The sequence below is a fragment of the Lepidochelys kempii genome, chromosome 2 (genome assembly GCF_965140285.1).
Source record: "Lepidochelys kempii isolate rLepKem1 chromosome 2, rLepKem1.hap1, whole genome shotgun sequence".
NCBI lineage: Eukaryota > Metazoa > Chordata > Testudines > Cheloniidae > Lepidochelys > Lepidochelys kempii.
Window position 1 is genome coordinate 16188648 of NC_136381.1, and position 16078 is coordinate 16204725.

Consider the following 16078-nt stretch of genomic DNA (forward strand, 5'->3'; position numbering starts at 1 on the left):
CCTTGGGGAAAATCTCCCATTAGAACCATAGGAGATTATGGCAAAAGGCCTAAGGAATCATCTAAACCATCCCCTGGCCAGTGTAGGACTGTTCCTTACTGTACATTGAGGCAAGTGGGAGATTTACCCGAGTTTGTACTGAGTGGGGCCTGTTTGATTTGGCCATGAATATCATATTTCTGTATAAAAAAGACTGACACAGTATATAGATGTAGAGGTCACCATTTAAAAAATGAACTTCTATTAATGGTCACTATGTCATGGTGTCTGAAATATGTAGTTAACTAGTTATGTCCTATTCTAAGTAGAGAAATAAAATGCAGTATCTCAGATACCACGGTGAGGAAATGTTTTTTGACCAAATTCTCCGATTTGTCAAGGTTGTTTTGAATTCTAATGCTGTCCTCCAAGTGTTAGCAACCCCTCCCAGCTTGGTCATCTGCAAATTTTTAAATATCATATGTCGTAGGATCATAGAAATATAGGACTGGAAGGGACCTCAAGAGGTCATCAACTCCAGCCCCCTGCACTAAAAGCAAGAGAATGAAAAAGGAAGCTGATGAGGTTAGTACCACCTTTAACAAGGGGAGGAAGAGAGGGCTTAAAATAGAACTGCCTTTTCTGGATTTCCAGGTGAAAAGATAGTTTGCAAAGGAATGGAATTTTCCAGCTTGACACTGATCCATTAGAAACCCGTGTTAGCTCACTTCAGTATTACACCAAAGGAGTCATCTCTGTACGTGCCCATCTGGACACCTGTTTTTCCTCCTGTTACACAGCAACATCTACACAGACCTTACAACCAAGTTTAAATAATACAGTTAAGAATAAAAAACCTTTAACCTTACACACTGCTTTAAATATCTACGAAGTGCTCTACAAGTGTTAGCTAATTCTTGTGCGCTAAGTCGGTATTATTATCCCCATTTTCCAGATAGAGCAATGGAAGCAAAGAGCCTAAATGACTTTCCTAAGCCCACACAGCAAGTCATTTGCAGAGAAGTTTAAATGTAGTTGGTTCCAGATGCGTTTCTATTATGGTATAGTAATGGAAAGCCATTTCTGCAAAGCCCCATACCTGCTGACAGTCTATATGCATTTCTGGAAGACAACAGCTGTAAAGTCCCAACAAACAGCAGTTAAGTTTCATCCATTAAAGAGATCTCTCCATAGTCAAGACAGATTGTGTCAAACCACAGAGTGTTCATTGGAATTTCTAATTGATCAATGTAATTTAATATGCAACCAACAGATCAACATTTGTCATGTTATTTCCACCATCATAGGAAACAACAAAAGAAGAAACAGTGAAAGTCCTGATTCACCACCACCCTTCTTCTCTGATTTCAAAGAGAATCTTAAAAAAAGACAATGCTTTATGTGGAATAAAATAGATTTCAACTTGGAGTTGCAATTGTGTACACTCATTACAGGCTACTGTATTCCTCTCCCTTCCATTAATCCCATAAAATGGGCTCTGCTCTATGAGCCCTCTCCCTCCAATGCCATATCCTCCATCACACTACATGCTAACATGCCTTCCTTTATGACATCCCGCCACCACTTCTTGGGTCAGCCACTCTGTCTTCCTCCTTCAGTGTTGATCTGTTGGACTTTCTTACCTGCCTTACATGGTCCTTCTTCCTTACACCACTCATTCATCTCAACACTTGCGTTTCAGTGGAATAGATCATTTGCTCTTGTTTCTTTGTTGCCAAACACTCAACACCACATATTAAAACTGGTCAAACCACTGTTTTATAGACTTCCCTTTTCATCTTACTGGTACCACTTCTCTCTCTCCATTTGAGTCAAGCATTGAGGATCCTAGCTCTAATTTCATCCTCCACTTTCCCAGATTCTGGAACCCAGATACTTTGAAACTCTGTGTTTTGGGAATTGGCTACTATACATTACAGGCTCCTGTATATCACCTGAAAACTCATTTGGATTCCCTTTATTTGGTAAAGCCTCCCCTGAACAACGTAGTAATATAGCAATTGTGAGTGGTCTATCTAGTCCAGTATTGTGTCTCTAACAATGTTTCAGGGGAAGGTTCAATAAACCCCACAGTGAACAATAACAACTTACCCAGAGGGGAAGTTTCTTCTTCACCTCATCAGTTAGTGATTGGCTTATGCACTAAAATATGAAGGTATACATACCCCTTTAAAATCATCTTTAATATTACGGTGGATGTTACCATTCCACTTAAAAATGATTAACTCCTTCTTGAATCCTATTAAATTCTTGGCCTCAGTAATACCTCTGTGGTAATGAATTCCACAGGCTAATCATGCCAGCCAATAGCTCGTCTATTTTGGTTAAATGATACATAAGAAAGAAATTACGTGCTATATCTGTACAGAGTAAGAAAAGGAAACATAAGTGGATCGTTATACAAGTGGTTGTTATGCAGAGCATGAAAAATAGAGGTTACACCTTTCCTCAATTCTTTTCTTTGCCCTAATACACTATGACACTCACCGTTCTCTGGGCTACGAGGTAACAGAACAGGTGGGCACGCATTGGGTATAGTCTTCGTCATGGTTGCTAAAATTTAAAAAAAAAGACATAGTTTGATATAACAATGTAAGGTAGACAGTTTTTTAAATCTAACTAGATCGTCTCTGAACCTGCAATATCTTTTCTGGGATTTGCATATCCACCACACAAACCAACCAGACTTTAATATCTTTGCTTCCCAAACACTGGCTGTAGCGTGTAGAGCTTGTTCATATTTGCTGTTATTTTAGCTCTTTTTTATTTGCATACCACCATACCATGAAATATATAAAGATTTAAGCAAAATTTCCTCAGCAAGATAAATATTTTATAGTGGGCTAAAGCCAGAGGACTTTATTTGAGCAAACGTCCATCGGCGTCTGTAAGGCCCTCCAGATTTCAGCCACTGACTTTACACTTTCTTTTTCAGTCTCAAAACTTTCATCATAATTGTTCCACTTCTAGTGCCCGGAGCTGGAACACACCTGCACAAGTGATACAAATTTTTGTCTGCAAATATCTTGATTTGCATTAACATCTGTGCAGACTTTTGTCTAGATGCATGGCAGTGGGAACGCATTAAAACTTCCTTCCCATCAGAAAGAAATGCTGCTAACTCCATTCTCTCTTCGGCTCCCCATTTTGCCATTTTGCCTATGCCATAGGCTCCTCTCTGCAGTGCCTTTGTCCAATAAGAAGTGACATCTTCTGTTGATGGAACTACCGTATAATACCTAAGCCTGGAGTGAATGAAAAATCCTCTGGACTTTAACAGGGTTGCTTGTTAGTGAGAAAAAGGATGGTCAAGAGGTTAAGGCACTAGCCTAGGCGATGTGAGTTCACGCCCTTGTTCAGTCAGCGACTTCCTGTATGACCTGAGGCAAGTCACTTAGCCTTTCTGTGCATTGATTTCCCCTCTGTAAAATGAGGGTAATAGTACTTCCTTCCCTCACAGAGGTGTTGTAAGGATCAATACATTAAAAGGTGCATATGTATCTAAGTTTGATAGTTTTAGATGATCTGCCCTCTTAGAATGACGTACCCTTTAGGAAGAGTGAATCATTTTAACTACAATTGAATTATGTTTTAGGGATGATTACAGAGACAACAGGGCACCTACAAAATGGGGACAAATCCTTTGGCGTTTTTGCCAGTCAAGCTGCAAAAGACTAAGGAGGACATTCTGTGTCTGCTCTATGCAGCTGGAACACAGGAGCAGGTGTACCTTCAGCCTCCACTGGGCTTTCTGCTGTGGCAGAACCCTAGAATTTACAGATAAAAGGGACCCACTAGGCCATCTAGATTATCTCCCCGCCCAAGCAGGATTGGTCCCTGCAGCACATTTTATAGTTTAAATGTTGTGCCAATGCATGAGAACCAAACAATGAAAATCCACCATAAACCATAACTGACCAGCCTAATTTCAATGCCCAAGCTGAGTGAAATGCAGAACATAATGTAAATAGTGGATTCATTGCTCAGTTATTTCAATTCTAATAACCAAAACTGTCAATAGTCACCCAGAGAAGGATTTTCAAATGCTGTTTCAGACAATTAGCTCAACAGCCTCCCTTGGAAAGAGGAGACAAGAAGCAAAAGCTTTCTATGTATTACAGAGGAGAAAGGAAATAGACTTAAAAATAGCAGTAATGAAGCAATCGGCAGTGTGATCCTGCTCTAAATGAAATTCAGTGGCAAAGTCTTCATTGACTTCAACAGGGGTGGAGCAGGATTGGGTCCTTACTCCGGCCATTTGGTACAAATGCAGGCCTTGATCCACCCCAGCAGGCCTTTGCACCCCTGTGGAGCCCTGTCTTCAGTGGGATTCTGCACAGAAGCAAAGCCCCCCCTTCCCCCCACACCGATTGGATTGCATATCCAGTGGATCCTGCTATAGTAATCCCTTTTCCACATGAGCAATCCTTGCATATACCTCTACTGGGCTCAATACAGGGTGATATTAAATGAGCTGTGGTCAGACTAGATGATTTAATAGACCTTTCTGCCTTAAACTCTATGGAACTAGTCCCACTGTAGTCTGCTTGAGTAACGATAGCAGGATTGGACTCAGGCATGCCTCCATTTTCCCTTAGTGTTTCTGCTGCACCAAAGGAAAGCCTGAGAAAGTGGAACCCCGCCCACACGCTGTGGTCAGCTAGTCAGACAGCACAGAGCTTGTTGCTCAGAATAATTTAATACTTTCCAAGAAGACAAAGAAAAAATAAACAATTTAGGCTCCAATATGGTACATGCAGAACAGCCACCCGCAGGCAGGATTCTAATTAGCTTGGCAAAGCTAAAAAAGAGACTGCAAGTCTAACAGAGTTCAGTGACCCCTCCAGCAAGCAGAAATCTCCCCCCGTGTTCTCTAAGGTCTGTGGCGCATATTTTTTAGGCCACACAGAGAGAATTCAGGGTGGCTGAGCATTTTAGTGTAAAGCAGGGCTTCCTAAAAACAATACTACCCCTCCTTCCCTGTTTCCCACCACCACAAAAAAAAAAAAAAAAAAACTAACAAACAATAGTTTTATGCAGAAATGAGCCTAAATCAAGATCCCAGATGTTTTCCTAAAAAGATATGCTCCAGGAATTATTTGCGGGAAGTTCTATGGCCTCTCTCTGGCTGTGTTACACAAGAGGTCAGACTAGATGATCACAATGGTCCCTTCTAGCACTGGAATCTATGAATGAATCTATAAACATTTCCAGAATCCAGGGAAGTTTGAATCCAGATCTGGAGCTGAACTTTGTAGCTCAGGTCAGCCTGTCCACTTCCGAGAAAACAGGTGACCAGCAAGAGAACATTCACTCCAAAATGCACCATCCCAGGGGTGCTGGAACAATTTGTATAGCGGGGGTGCTGAGAGCCATTGAACCAAACGGTAAATCATGTATATAATGGAAACAACTTCAAGCCAGGGGGTGCAGCAGCACCCCTATTTTCAGCACCTATGCACCATCCCGTTACTCTACTCCTCCCTCTCCTGCCATTGCCTCACCCCAACCGAATTAGAAATTATCCTCCCTGGGACCTCCATCCCTAGAATATAAAGTCAAAAAACCACATGACTATAGTTTTCCACCAGATAAATGTACAAGAGGATTTCGGTGTTCCAAATTCTTTTACATTTTTTTGCAATCTTGGTGTCAAGTGCACCAATATAGCTACTGTAAGCAGAGTAACTGAAAGTCATCAAGAAAGATTTTGCATTATATGGGCCATTTAGCTGTGGAAATGTTATGTCCATATTTTCTGTGCAGGGCACTTAAATATCTAAGTGCTAATAACTGACAGTCATGTTACTTTTATTCTTTCTTGTGTTTTGTTCTCTTTCTCTAAAAGAAATGTGACTGTCACTGAATTGCTCTGTAATTAGAGAAAAAACACCATAATTTATATTTTTGAGCTACTTGGTAGCTTGAAACTCTCATTATTACTATTGATGACTGAAAGTTTTCCAGCTTTTTTATATTTGGACAAAAAATGGCTTGTTGATTAAATGTACATCTTCCCAAGAAAATTTCCATTTTCATTTACATTTTTGATGTTTTTGTAAAAAAAAAAAAAAAAAAAAAGTTTGGTTTGCAGTTGTTAAAAACCTAAATTATCCCGGTTTTAGTTTTCCGAAACGGAAAATTATGGGGTTGAGAGTTTTCTTTAAAAACAAAAACAAATAACACATAACCCCTCACCCTAAACTAATTCAGTGAAAATTTTCATCAGAAATAATATTTAGTTTTGTTGACATTTTTTATGGAAAATAAAATATATTTTGACCAGTTCCAATAAACTTCCCTCTTTATGCTGTTCTTGTCTTCTGGAAACACTTCCTTCACCTAAATAAGCTATCTTTTATCAATGGCTGAATTATTTCAAGGCACATTAGAAATGCAGTATTATTGGTATTTAAACTCTGGACATAATCCTGCCTTCACTAAACATAGGAACAAAACTCCCATTGACTTCAGTGGTTCAAAAGTCAAGACCTAGATAAGAGAGTATTGGCCTCCACATATCCCAGTATAGCTTCTAAAATTGGTATGGTTTACTGACTGCTGAACCTTAGTATAATCTGGATGGTGGAAATGAAGTATGACCTTGTAACTAAACTGAGGGCTTAGACTGGGATATAAGATTCAGTTCTTGGCTCTGTCACTCACTTTCTGTTTGATCTTGGGAAACTCACTTAACCTCTCTGTCGCTCAGTTTCCCATCTGTAAAATGGGGATAAAATGCATCCTTTGTCTGCCTCCTCTAGCTGTAGCCTCTTTGAGGCAGGGCCTGTCTCTTACTATGTGTTTGTCCAGTTCCTAATACAATGGGTTCCCAATTTTGTTTGGGGCCTCTAGGCATTACTATAAAGCAAATAAATAACATTATGCAGAAGACGTTCTAAATGGCAGACCACCTGCATTACTCACCAGGCTTCTGATACCAGCCAAATGGATATATCCTGACATCTGGAGAGCTGCAATCGGAAATCTGCCAAGTGCTTCCCGTTTCCTCAGTGCAGGTCTGGATTCCTAAACTGTTCAGAGTCAAGCAGAGCACCTCACCACCTATCGGGAAAATATCCAGTTACAAAAATCACCATGGTAACTTTGTTTTAAATAAGACTTTTAAGAAAATTAATATTTTCTGGTTCCACTAAGTCTTATATGAAAGTTCCTTAGGCTCAGAAATCGGAGAAGGAAAAGACTCATTAGGTCACTTAGGGCCAGATCCCGCTTCCATTGAAGTTAGTGATAAAACTCTCTTGATTTCAATGGGGACACCATCAGGTAACTAGGGTTAGTTCCAAAGCCCATTGATGTCAATGGGAGTCTCTCAGCTAACGTTTCAGCACCTCTGAGAAATGGAGGGCCTAGCCCAGGGGTGAGCAAACCTTTTGGCCTGAGGGCCACATCAGGTTTCCAAAACTGTATGGAGGGCCGGGTAGGGAAGGCTATGCCTCCCCAAACAGCCTGACCCCCTCCCACTTCCCGCCCCCGACTGCTTCAGTAAAGAATACCTGTTGATTGTGACTCATTTAAAAGCCCAAATCCTGTGCAACAGGGGTCAGCATCACATCGGCGCTCACACTCAAAAAACCTAACAGGGGGAAGAAGAAAAAATACTCCAGACTTTAGTACAATTGACAGCCTGTTGAAACTATAGCCTTGCTCACAATTCCAACAGGGGTCTGCCTAGGGTTGCCAGCATTGTATTTCAAAAATACAGAACTGTTTTCTTAGCACCCCTGGGGGGAGGAATATCCTGTACCCACAGGGGCCAGGGGTGGGGTGCCCAGTACCACAAAGGGTAGGGCGTACTAACCATGTGGCAGCTGAGGAAACCTTCCTTTCCCTGCAGGCAGGCACTCTTGGCTGCTGGGACCCAGCTCTGAAAGTGAACAGGGCCGCACTGAAGGGCCAGGGTTGGGACGGGAGTGGAAAGATGCACCAGTGATTACTGGCCCTCTGCTGACTCCAGTCCTTGAGCGCAGCCCCATCTGGCAGGGCAAGTGGATGGGGCTGTGTGGAGCTGGGCTGAAGGGCAAGGGTCAGGAAGGGGCTCTGTCTGGCGGCGGGGGGGAGGGGAGGGGCTGTCAGTCCTCCCAGGGTGCAGCCTTTTGTTCCCCACTCACAGAGTCTCTGCCAACATCCTCAGCAGAAAAGCATAACCGCTGGCTGGTGGCTACTCCAGCTGCAGCAGTGGGGGGACAAGGTGGGCAAGGAGCCTGGTCCTGGAAGCCAAGACCACCTGCACAGAGCCCTGTCTGCTTCCCCTGCCGGATAGAGCCCCCTTCTGACTCCAACCTTTCAGCATGGCCCCATCAAGTCTTCATGCCCCCCGATAACTTTATTGTGCTCCCCCAGGGGGCTGTGCCCCATAGTTTGGGATTCTCTGTGCTAGACATACATTAGTTCAGTAAATCCTGGGACCGACTCTGCCTTACTACATTGTCTAATTTTACAAACTTTGTCACATTGGAAAGTAAGGTCATAATAAAAATGGTTTTGCATACTGATAATATTTTAATATGTTGAGGTACGGGATAAAAGGCATCCTGCACTAATTTATTAGGGGACAGGCAATTTTCTATTTAAATAAGGAATGTGCCCTTAGGGTCTGCAGGTCCCTAGGGTTTAGCCAATACACTGCAGTGAGGAGTTGTGCAGATTCTGCAAACTCTGACTGCACTGTCTAGTTCTTTGTATTGTATGTATAAGAGTTCAGCTGTTGTTATTTAGAAGAGTGACTGTACTGAAAACATTTTGTGTGTTATTGACAACAGTTCTATCCAACCAATCACTGATTTTGTGGTGTCGTATTATACAGACTAGATAATACAATGAATACATTATAAATTCACTTAAAATTGTGTGATTAATATTTGTAATATATTGGTTATTCTCCCAAAAAGATATACTGCTCTTTAATATTTTTAATGAATATGCCTGATCCTCTCCATTTACATGATATGGTTTTGATATTTTGGATGTGGCCAAAGTCCCATGCTAACAAAACTGAATTGAGTTGAATCATACCCATCGGAAACGGCTTTCCCGCTCATATCAATCTTGTTTCTCACTGAAATTCCAGTTACTTTACGGAACGGTAAACGTGTGTAGAAGCTCTTCACAGTCCCTTCTAGTATGACTGAAAAAATCAAAGGGAAAGTTACTTCTTTCTTCAAATGATTTATACTATCAAGCGAACATAAAGAGGAGAGAGAAAGCAACATTTCTATGACACAGTGCTGATTTCTCAGTGTATTGGAAGATAAATTTAGACCAACAATAAATATGTTTGACGGTTAGATTTGTTTCTACACAGGATGAATGCCCAACAGGCATTATAATGACAGCAAGATGGGCTGATAAGTAAGGGACTCAAGTTCAGGTTCTGAAATCCCAGGCTAGCAGGGACTTGTATTGAAGTGATTTCAGGCCACTGAATTATGCAGTCCACTTTGGACAGAATGCAACATCTCTGGACAGACTGGAAGAATGCAGAGTGGGTATTTTATGCAGCTTCCCCTTCCCTTTGGGCTCTTAATAGAGTCAATGTTGAGTACTTCAGGTGTTGGGTTCTTTCATTTAAAACAGAGCGATATTATGGGGCTGGAAGCTATAAGGAAGCTAAAAATACTTTAAACACTTTTCTAACATTTCTTTTCCCATGAACGCAATTACTGCAGTTGCTACAGGGATGTCAATGATTGTGAATGTGAAGGGAGACATCCCAAAGACAATCTCCATACTCAAATACTGTTAAGACTAGGAAAAGGTCTGAGGACTCCTGGTGCAGCTTCGTTTGGCCCCTCTGACATAGATGCTAACAGGGATGCGTTATGAATATTCTTCCACTAGAAACTGAAGGGAGATCACCAGCACATTGGCCACCACATAGACATGATGCCTTTCAGTTACTAATGTTAGTCTTTCATTGCTACTTTATGTTATTTCCAGAGCCACCTAGTCTTCCTTCTTGCAGTTTATAACATTCCTACATTCCTATTTGACATCCTTCAAATTAAAAGCTGAGATGCTGATCGATGCTGCCAGGAATACAATATACATCTGTCTGAAATATACAATTTAACACAGAAATTAAAGCTCACCTATTTTGTGATACACGGTCTGCAGTTGCTGAGGTAATACAGTCTGACAGTTTTGGGGGATGTGGTTGATGTAATTATCACAGATCTGAGCCTCTGGATAGAGAATGCAGGCAAAATATGTGCTTGTGGTATTCTGAAGAGCTGCCAGTTGACAAAATGCATCTTCTTGTGCACAACCTAAGAGGCAGAAAGCAGCTCAGTTTTATAAACTTAGCTATTTGCGTTCCCCTTCTCCCCATTCCCATCTCTCACTTGTTTATCATTCTTAATATTAAACCTATAGCACAAATACTCTTTACTGAGGTGTGTTTTATTGATCTTATTATGATATTACTGTATAAGAAAAATAAATAGGGACAAATTCTGCTTTCAACTGATGTAATCTCAGAATAATTTCCTGGCATGAGTGGGGTTACTCCAGGTTTACACAGGAAAAGCTGAGAGTAGGATCTGGTTCACAGTCTTTTTTTGTTTTAGGCAATCTTTTTATAAAACAGGGATCAGAACACCCAAGAAACAGATATGAGGATTTCCAAACTAATTCAATATATTAAGCCTACAATAACAATTGCATATTTCTTCTGGTTTATAAAATAAAAAGGCAGTATCAGCAAACATTTTCCAGAATGTCCTATGAAAAGTTTGTAAAATTATTTCTGGAGAGTTTCTCTCATACACTAAAAATGCTTTTATGCAGATGAACCATATGAGTTGCTTCCTTTTAGTGGTTTACCTTGAAATTCACACCCTAGCTGGCTGGCTGCCTTCCTTCCTTGCTATAGCAGAGGAATTTTGCAAAACTCCAAGGTGCTAATGCACTTTTAAAAAAATAAAATAAAGAACTGATCAAGCCAGTTTGCTAATTATTGTGCTACAGGACTGATGCCCTGAGCAGTGTAAGCATAGCCAGAGACGTAGCGACCCATCTTTCCAAAATATGGAAATATGTTATCCCCCAACATTTCTACACTGTGCCAGCGCTGTTTCATAAAATATGTACTATAGACAGTAAACTTGATTTGAATGATGTCTTGCAGAGCTAAATAACAGAGGGATAACAGGTGCCAGGAAGATGACTTGAGAAAACTATGCAGTGATCGCCCTCTTTATTCTTTACTACCTTTTACTCCATTTCCAGGTCACACTGTGGCTAAAAGAAACCTTTCAGGGTTTGTTTATGCATCATTAAAACAGCAAACATGGCTGCACACCATTTTTTCCTCATTTGCAGGTCACCTTTCTTTGGTGTTTTAATGTCTTAAAGTCAGGCACTTGGGACATCACAATGGATGAACAGGCAATAGACAAACACAGGGCCTGATTCTCCTCTCTCTTACCCCATTGTTACCCTCACAGTGTAACTTCACCGATGTCAGTGGAGTTACTCTGTAGTATGAGAGGAGCATCAGACCCATATCTGAACCCCAGCATCATGGAAAACTGGAGAGATCTTCACCTTTTATAACAGACATTTTTGAGCATTACACCACGACTTTTGTCCTTTCTTTACCTAGGGGCTCACTCACGTTTTTACAAACAACTGTGCCTACCCTGGCAAAAATTCATGTTCTGGAATTCACCACTGGTGCAGCTCCACAGCATTAATGTAGGCAAGACTCAGATGATTTTAACACGCCATCTAACTTGGTAGTACGAACAGTTGGGTACGGTCTACACTACTCTATAGCTTCCACGGCTGCTACCGCTAGTGAAGATGCACCAGCAGTGATTTTTTTTTTTTTTGCCACAGTTGACAAAGCCACTGAGCGGCAAGGGAGTGGTGCCAGCCTGCCAGCCTCATCATGGGCTGGGTGGCTTCTCATTGAGGCTGGCGATTACATGACTCCCATGTGAATTTTTACGCTTTCCCTGTGGAAAAAAATCCATAAATGCTGCGGGTTCTAACACCCATGACTAGAGTAGCTATCGAAACTGCTGATTAATTATTGTTTCCCTACTAACATGTAGACTAAAGGTCTAAGATTTCTTACGTGTGAGACACCAGAGTGTTGCCTGCTCTGCTGAATACTTGTGTTTGAAGAGCCAGTACTGCTGGGATGGGAGGGAGCGGCTTTGGTCTAGTTGTATCAGGCTGTTGTCCATTAGGGAAAAAAGTTCCATTACAGAATCTGATCCACATTTAAAAAAAAAAGAAGAAGAAGAAGAAGAAGATTGATTTACAATCTGGGATACATGAGGATTGTTTATATGTAAAACTCTGAATTCTACAGTGTGACAGCTGAAACCTTTTCTCAGGGTTAATGTATATCCAGGTTGGTTTTAAATAGGACTGTTCCAGGGATAATACCTCTGTATTTGAACTGTGTCTGGGTTGGTATTTTATCTTTTTTCTCAAGAGTCTATTAAGGAGCTGAATATGCTCATATCACAGCATCTCCATCAACCAGGAATTAAAAAAATAAATGCACCAGCAAGAAATGGAAAGGCTGTTAACTTTATCCAGTCCATCTACCTGCCATTGCAGGATCATTGCTCACAATATCTTTTCTTGTATATTAACCAAGTTAGTTTTAATGACCTGCAGTGATGCAATTTCCACCAGTTCCCTTGGGAAGTTATGCAACAGCCCACTATCAGCAAGTTTCCCCCAATACTTAGCCAAAATACTCCTTTTATTAATTTAATCCTATTTCTCCCAGTAATACCCCCACATAGCACCTTAAGTAATTCTTCTCTATCCCTGACATATGCTGTCTTCAAACGTGAGTAGACTGTGGTGCCTTCCCATTGTTGTCCCTGAGCTATTTTTGTCTCTTTTCAATTGTTCCCCTTAAATAAGCCCATGCAGCTCTCGGGACATTTTTGTTGTTTTTCCACTGATCTCCTTCCAGTTTGTCAATTAACACTCGCTTATTTGTCAAAAGAGAGGAGCAGACCACACCGCACATTATTTTGGCCCTGTACAACTCCCACGTTCTTTAATCCATGAAGCACTAAAATAGTCAGCGAAAAATTGAAACACAAAACCAAAGAAACACTAATACTTGGATCACAAATGCTAAACCTCACACATATCTCAAGCTGAACATGTGCAGGGTGTTTATTGTGTCTATTCATTTTCCCTTATCATAAAATATTCAGAAATGTTGCCATGTGCTCTAAACATGATCGTGCGGTAATAAAAAGTCTCACTCTTGCAGATATTTCCCCAGATTTCTCAGTCACTCTGTCTTTTTAACAGATAACCTGGAAGTCATTTTACCTGTCAAGACCCAAGCCTTCAGTCTCCTAGGTTTCTCTGGGGCTGTCCATAAATTGTGTAACACAATAGTGGGTGAGTAGGTCCTTAAGTGGATGTGTTTGTTTCAGTGTTACAAAAAGTTACAAGAGGTGGGTGGGTTTTGGAAAAAAAAAAATCACCAAAAATGTGTTGCGTAATTTAGGGACAGCCCCTCTTGAAACAGTAGCTGATATGACTCATCCCTAAGGCACGGTGCAGAAAGCTGCATTGCTTTAGGTTTTAATGATATCATCAATTGTTGCAGGGAAAACGTAGAACCCCAAGGCCCTGAACTCAAGTCTTGGCAGCTAAATGAAAAGAATGTTTTAAATGTTTTTATTCCTCCTTTTAAAGTCTAGACTTATGGTCCACTAATCATATGGTAGCTTAGCCAGTTAAACAGGAATTTTAGTTCATCTTTCATGCAAATTATATGAGATAAATCAATAACAGTTTGCCCTGTTTTACCATTTTACCTGCCTTAAATCACACCTGCGTCTCCCACAGACATTCATCAAAGTTTCACAGAAGGATTACAACTTGGTAAAGATGAACCAAAACGCTGCCATCAAGAGGCCACATCCTTTTCTCATTTACACTTGTGTAGAAACTCTAGTGACTTCAGTTGAGTTGCTTTGGATTTACACTGGCCTAACCAAGAGCAGAATCTGGAACAGCAGGCAGCTATGGACAAAAGGCCTATGATTCTAGTTTCAGAGCTCAGGCTTGGTTCCATTAAGCTCCCAAAAGTCTGTGGGCCAGAACCTCAGCTGGTGCAAATCAGCATAGTTATGGACTATTACGTTCATTCAGAAGCTTATCAGAAGAAGCCAAATCCTCTGAGTCTGTACAGTTGTCATGAGGACAGGCTCTCCTCTGATATTCCAGACCTTTCACTTCTGTCCTGGCCATGGAAGTGCAGGGACATGCAAAAATGAAAAAGGAAGAGAAGCTGGGGAGAAGGTTCAGGGGGGTTCTTGTTTTGTCTGAACCAATCTGCCCAAACCCACTCATTCCCCATGCATGTACTTCAATAAAGAGCAAAACAATAGATTTGACACCAAGTGTTCTGGGCACTCACAGCTAAATTCTGCATTCTCCTACGCTGTCTTAAACCCATCCTCCTTGTTTGTCACATGAAATGTATCAAATCTGAAGTTTCCCCTTGTTATTTCACAGAGTCATAGAGTTTAAAGCCAAATGGGGCCATCAGATCATCTAGTCTGACCTCCTGTACATCACAGGTCACCAACACCCCCCAGCACCTACTGCAGTACTGCCCAGTACCTGGTAACATTAGCTCAGTCTGGGTTTGTAAAACAGCCGCATCACATGCAGAGGATTTCGTCCGGGTAATCATATCAGAACCTAGAACACAATCAAAGCTATTTATTATTCTGTATTATTGGTATTAATATAGTGCCTAGAAGCCCTAGTTATGGACTAGGACCCCAATTGTGCTAGGCGCTGTACAGACACAGAACAAAAAGACTGTCCCTTAAGCTCACATTGATTCCAGATGCAGTTCTTCTATGAAACATACTGACTATTCATTCCTAAACAGTTTGCTGGTACTGAGTTTTACACAACAAGTTAACAAAGAACATTTTACAGTGCAATGTTATTATCTAAGCAAACAGCTAAGGAAGTTTCACCGAAGGATGAAACAATTGTGTCTGCACTTAGCCCCTGTTTTGGGGCCAGTTAGTGTATCAGTCCCCATGCTTCAGGGTACAAGAGTTCACCAGCTGGAGTTAGGAAGAAATTCCTCTCTGTGATATATACTGCACAAGTGAATTACACTACAGGAGGCTTTACAACTACCTCTAAAGAATCGAGCACTGGCCACTGGCTGAGACGGGCACCAGATTAGAATGATCACTGATCTGTTCTGATAGGGAAGTTCTTATATTCCGAGTGTTGGATTTTCAAAAGCTCTGGAACTGCCTTAGGTGCTTTGGAAAATCCCACCATGCTGAACCAAAATGAATCCACTAAACTCAGTAAATATCCATAATCAGGAAATAATCAATACCAAGGCTCTAGAAGCATGTCACCCTATGTACTCCTAGAGCAGTAGCAAAAAAGTGTTTGGGGATATTCATGCAGTAAATCTAAGGGGAACAATGGAAGCTTGCAATGAGTCATGATAATTAAACAAATCTATCTAGATATTTGCAAAATGCCAAATTACCATGGTATCTAGGGGCTGACAATGAGATAAATGGCTTTATCTCCATAGCTTCTCGCATAGATTTAAGAAACAATGGGCCTAATTCACCTCTTGCTTACACTGATTCTACACCAGCATCATGCCTTGTAGGTGAGAAAAGACTCTGGTCTAAGGCCAAGTTTTCTACTGGTGTAGCTCCATTAAAGTCAAATGGCTTTTCCAGTTTACACTGGCAGAGAATGTGGCCCCAATTTTTTTGGTCTTTTATTTTTCCAACCTCTTATAACTGGCAGCAGGATAAAACTCACCTCCCCACAGGTAAACCCGCTGAAAGCTGCTAACGGCTTCTTCCATTTCTTCTGAGAGCTCAGAAGCTGACAAAGAAAGAAATGTTCAGTAGTGCAATTGCTAAAATTAATCAAATGGTTTATGCTGAGCGGCCAGGAAATTATATCACAACACATTCCAAAGCTTAATACAACTACGCAATAACAATTACAGTACAACGACACTAAAGGAAAGATGGCCTGGTAGTTTGGGTGCTAGCCTATG

At 41.0% G+C, this 16078-nt stretch overlaps 1 protein-coding gene across 1 annotated transcript in view; it reads right to left on the reverse strand.

Moving 5' to 3' along the window:
- Positions 1–16078, reverse strand: part of TG (thyroglobulin) — a 204126-nt gene that overhangs the window by 112973 nt on the left and 75075 nt on the right. The window contains exons 28-35 of the mRNA XM_073335054.2: positions 15835–15900; positions 14641–14721; positions 12104–12241; positions 10113–10289; positions 9037–9148; positions 7518–7597; positions 6928–7065; positions 2488–2553 (exon numbers count right to left, since the gene is read on the reverse strand). Coding sequence (XP_073191155.2) covers positions 2488–2553; positions 6928–7065; positions 7518–7597; positions 9037–9148; positions 10113–10289; positions 12104–12241; positions 14641–14721; positions 15835–15900 — 858 coding nt within the window. The remainder of the gene's footprint in view (positions 1–2487; positions 2554–6927; positions 7066–7517; positions 7598–9036; positions 9149–10112; positions 10290–12103; positions 12242–14640; positions 14722–15834; positions 15901–16078) is intronic.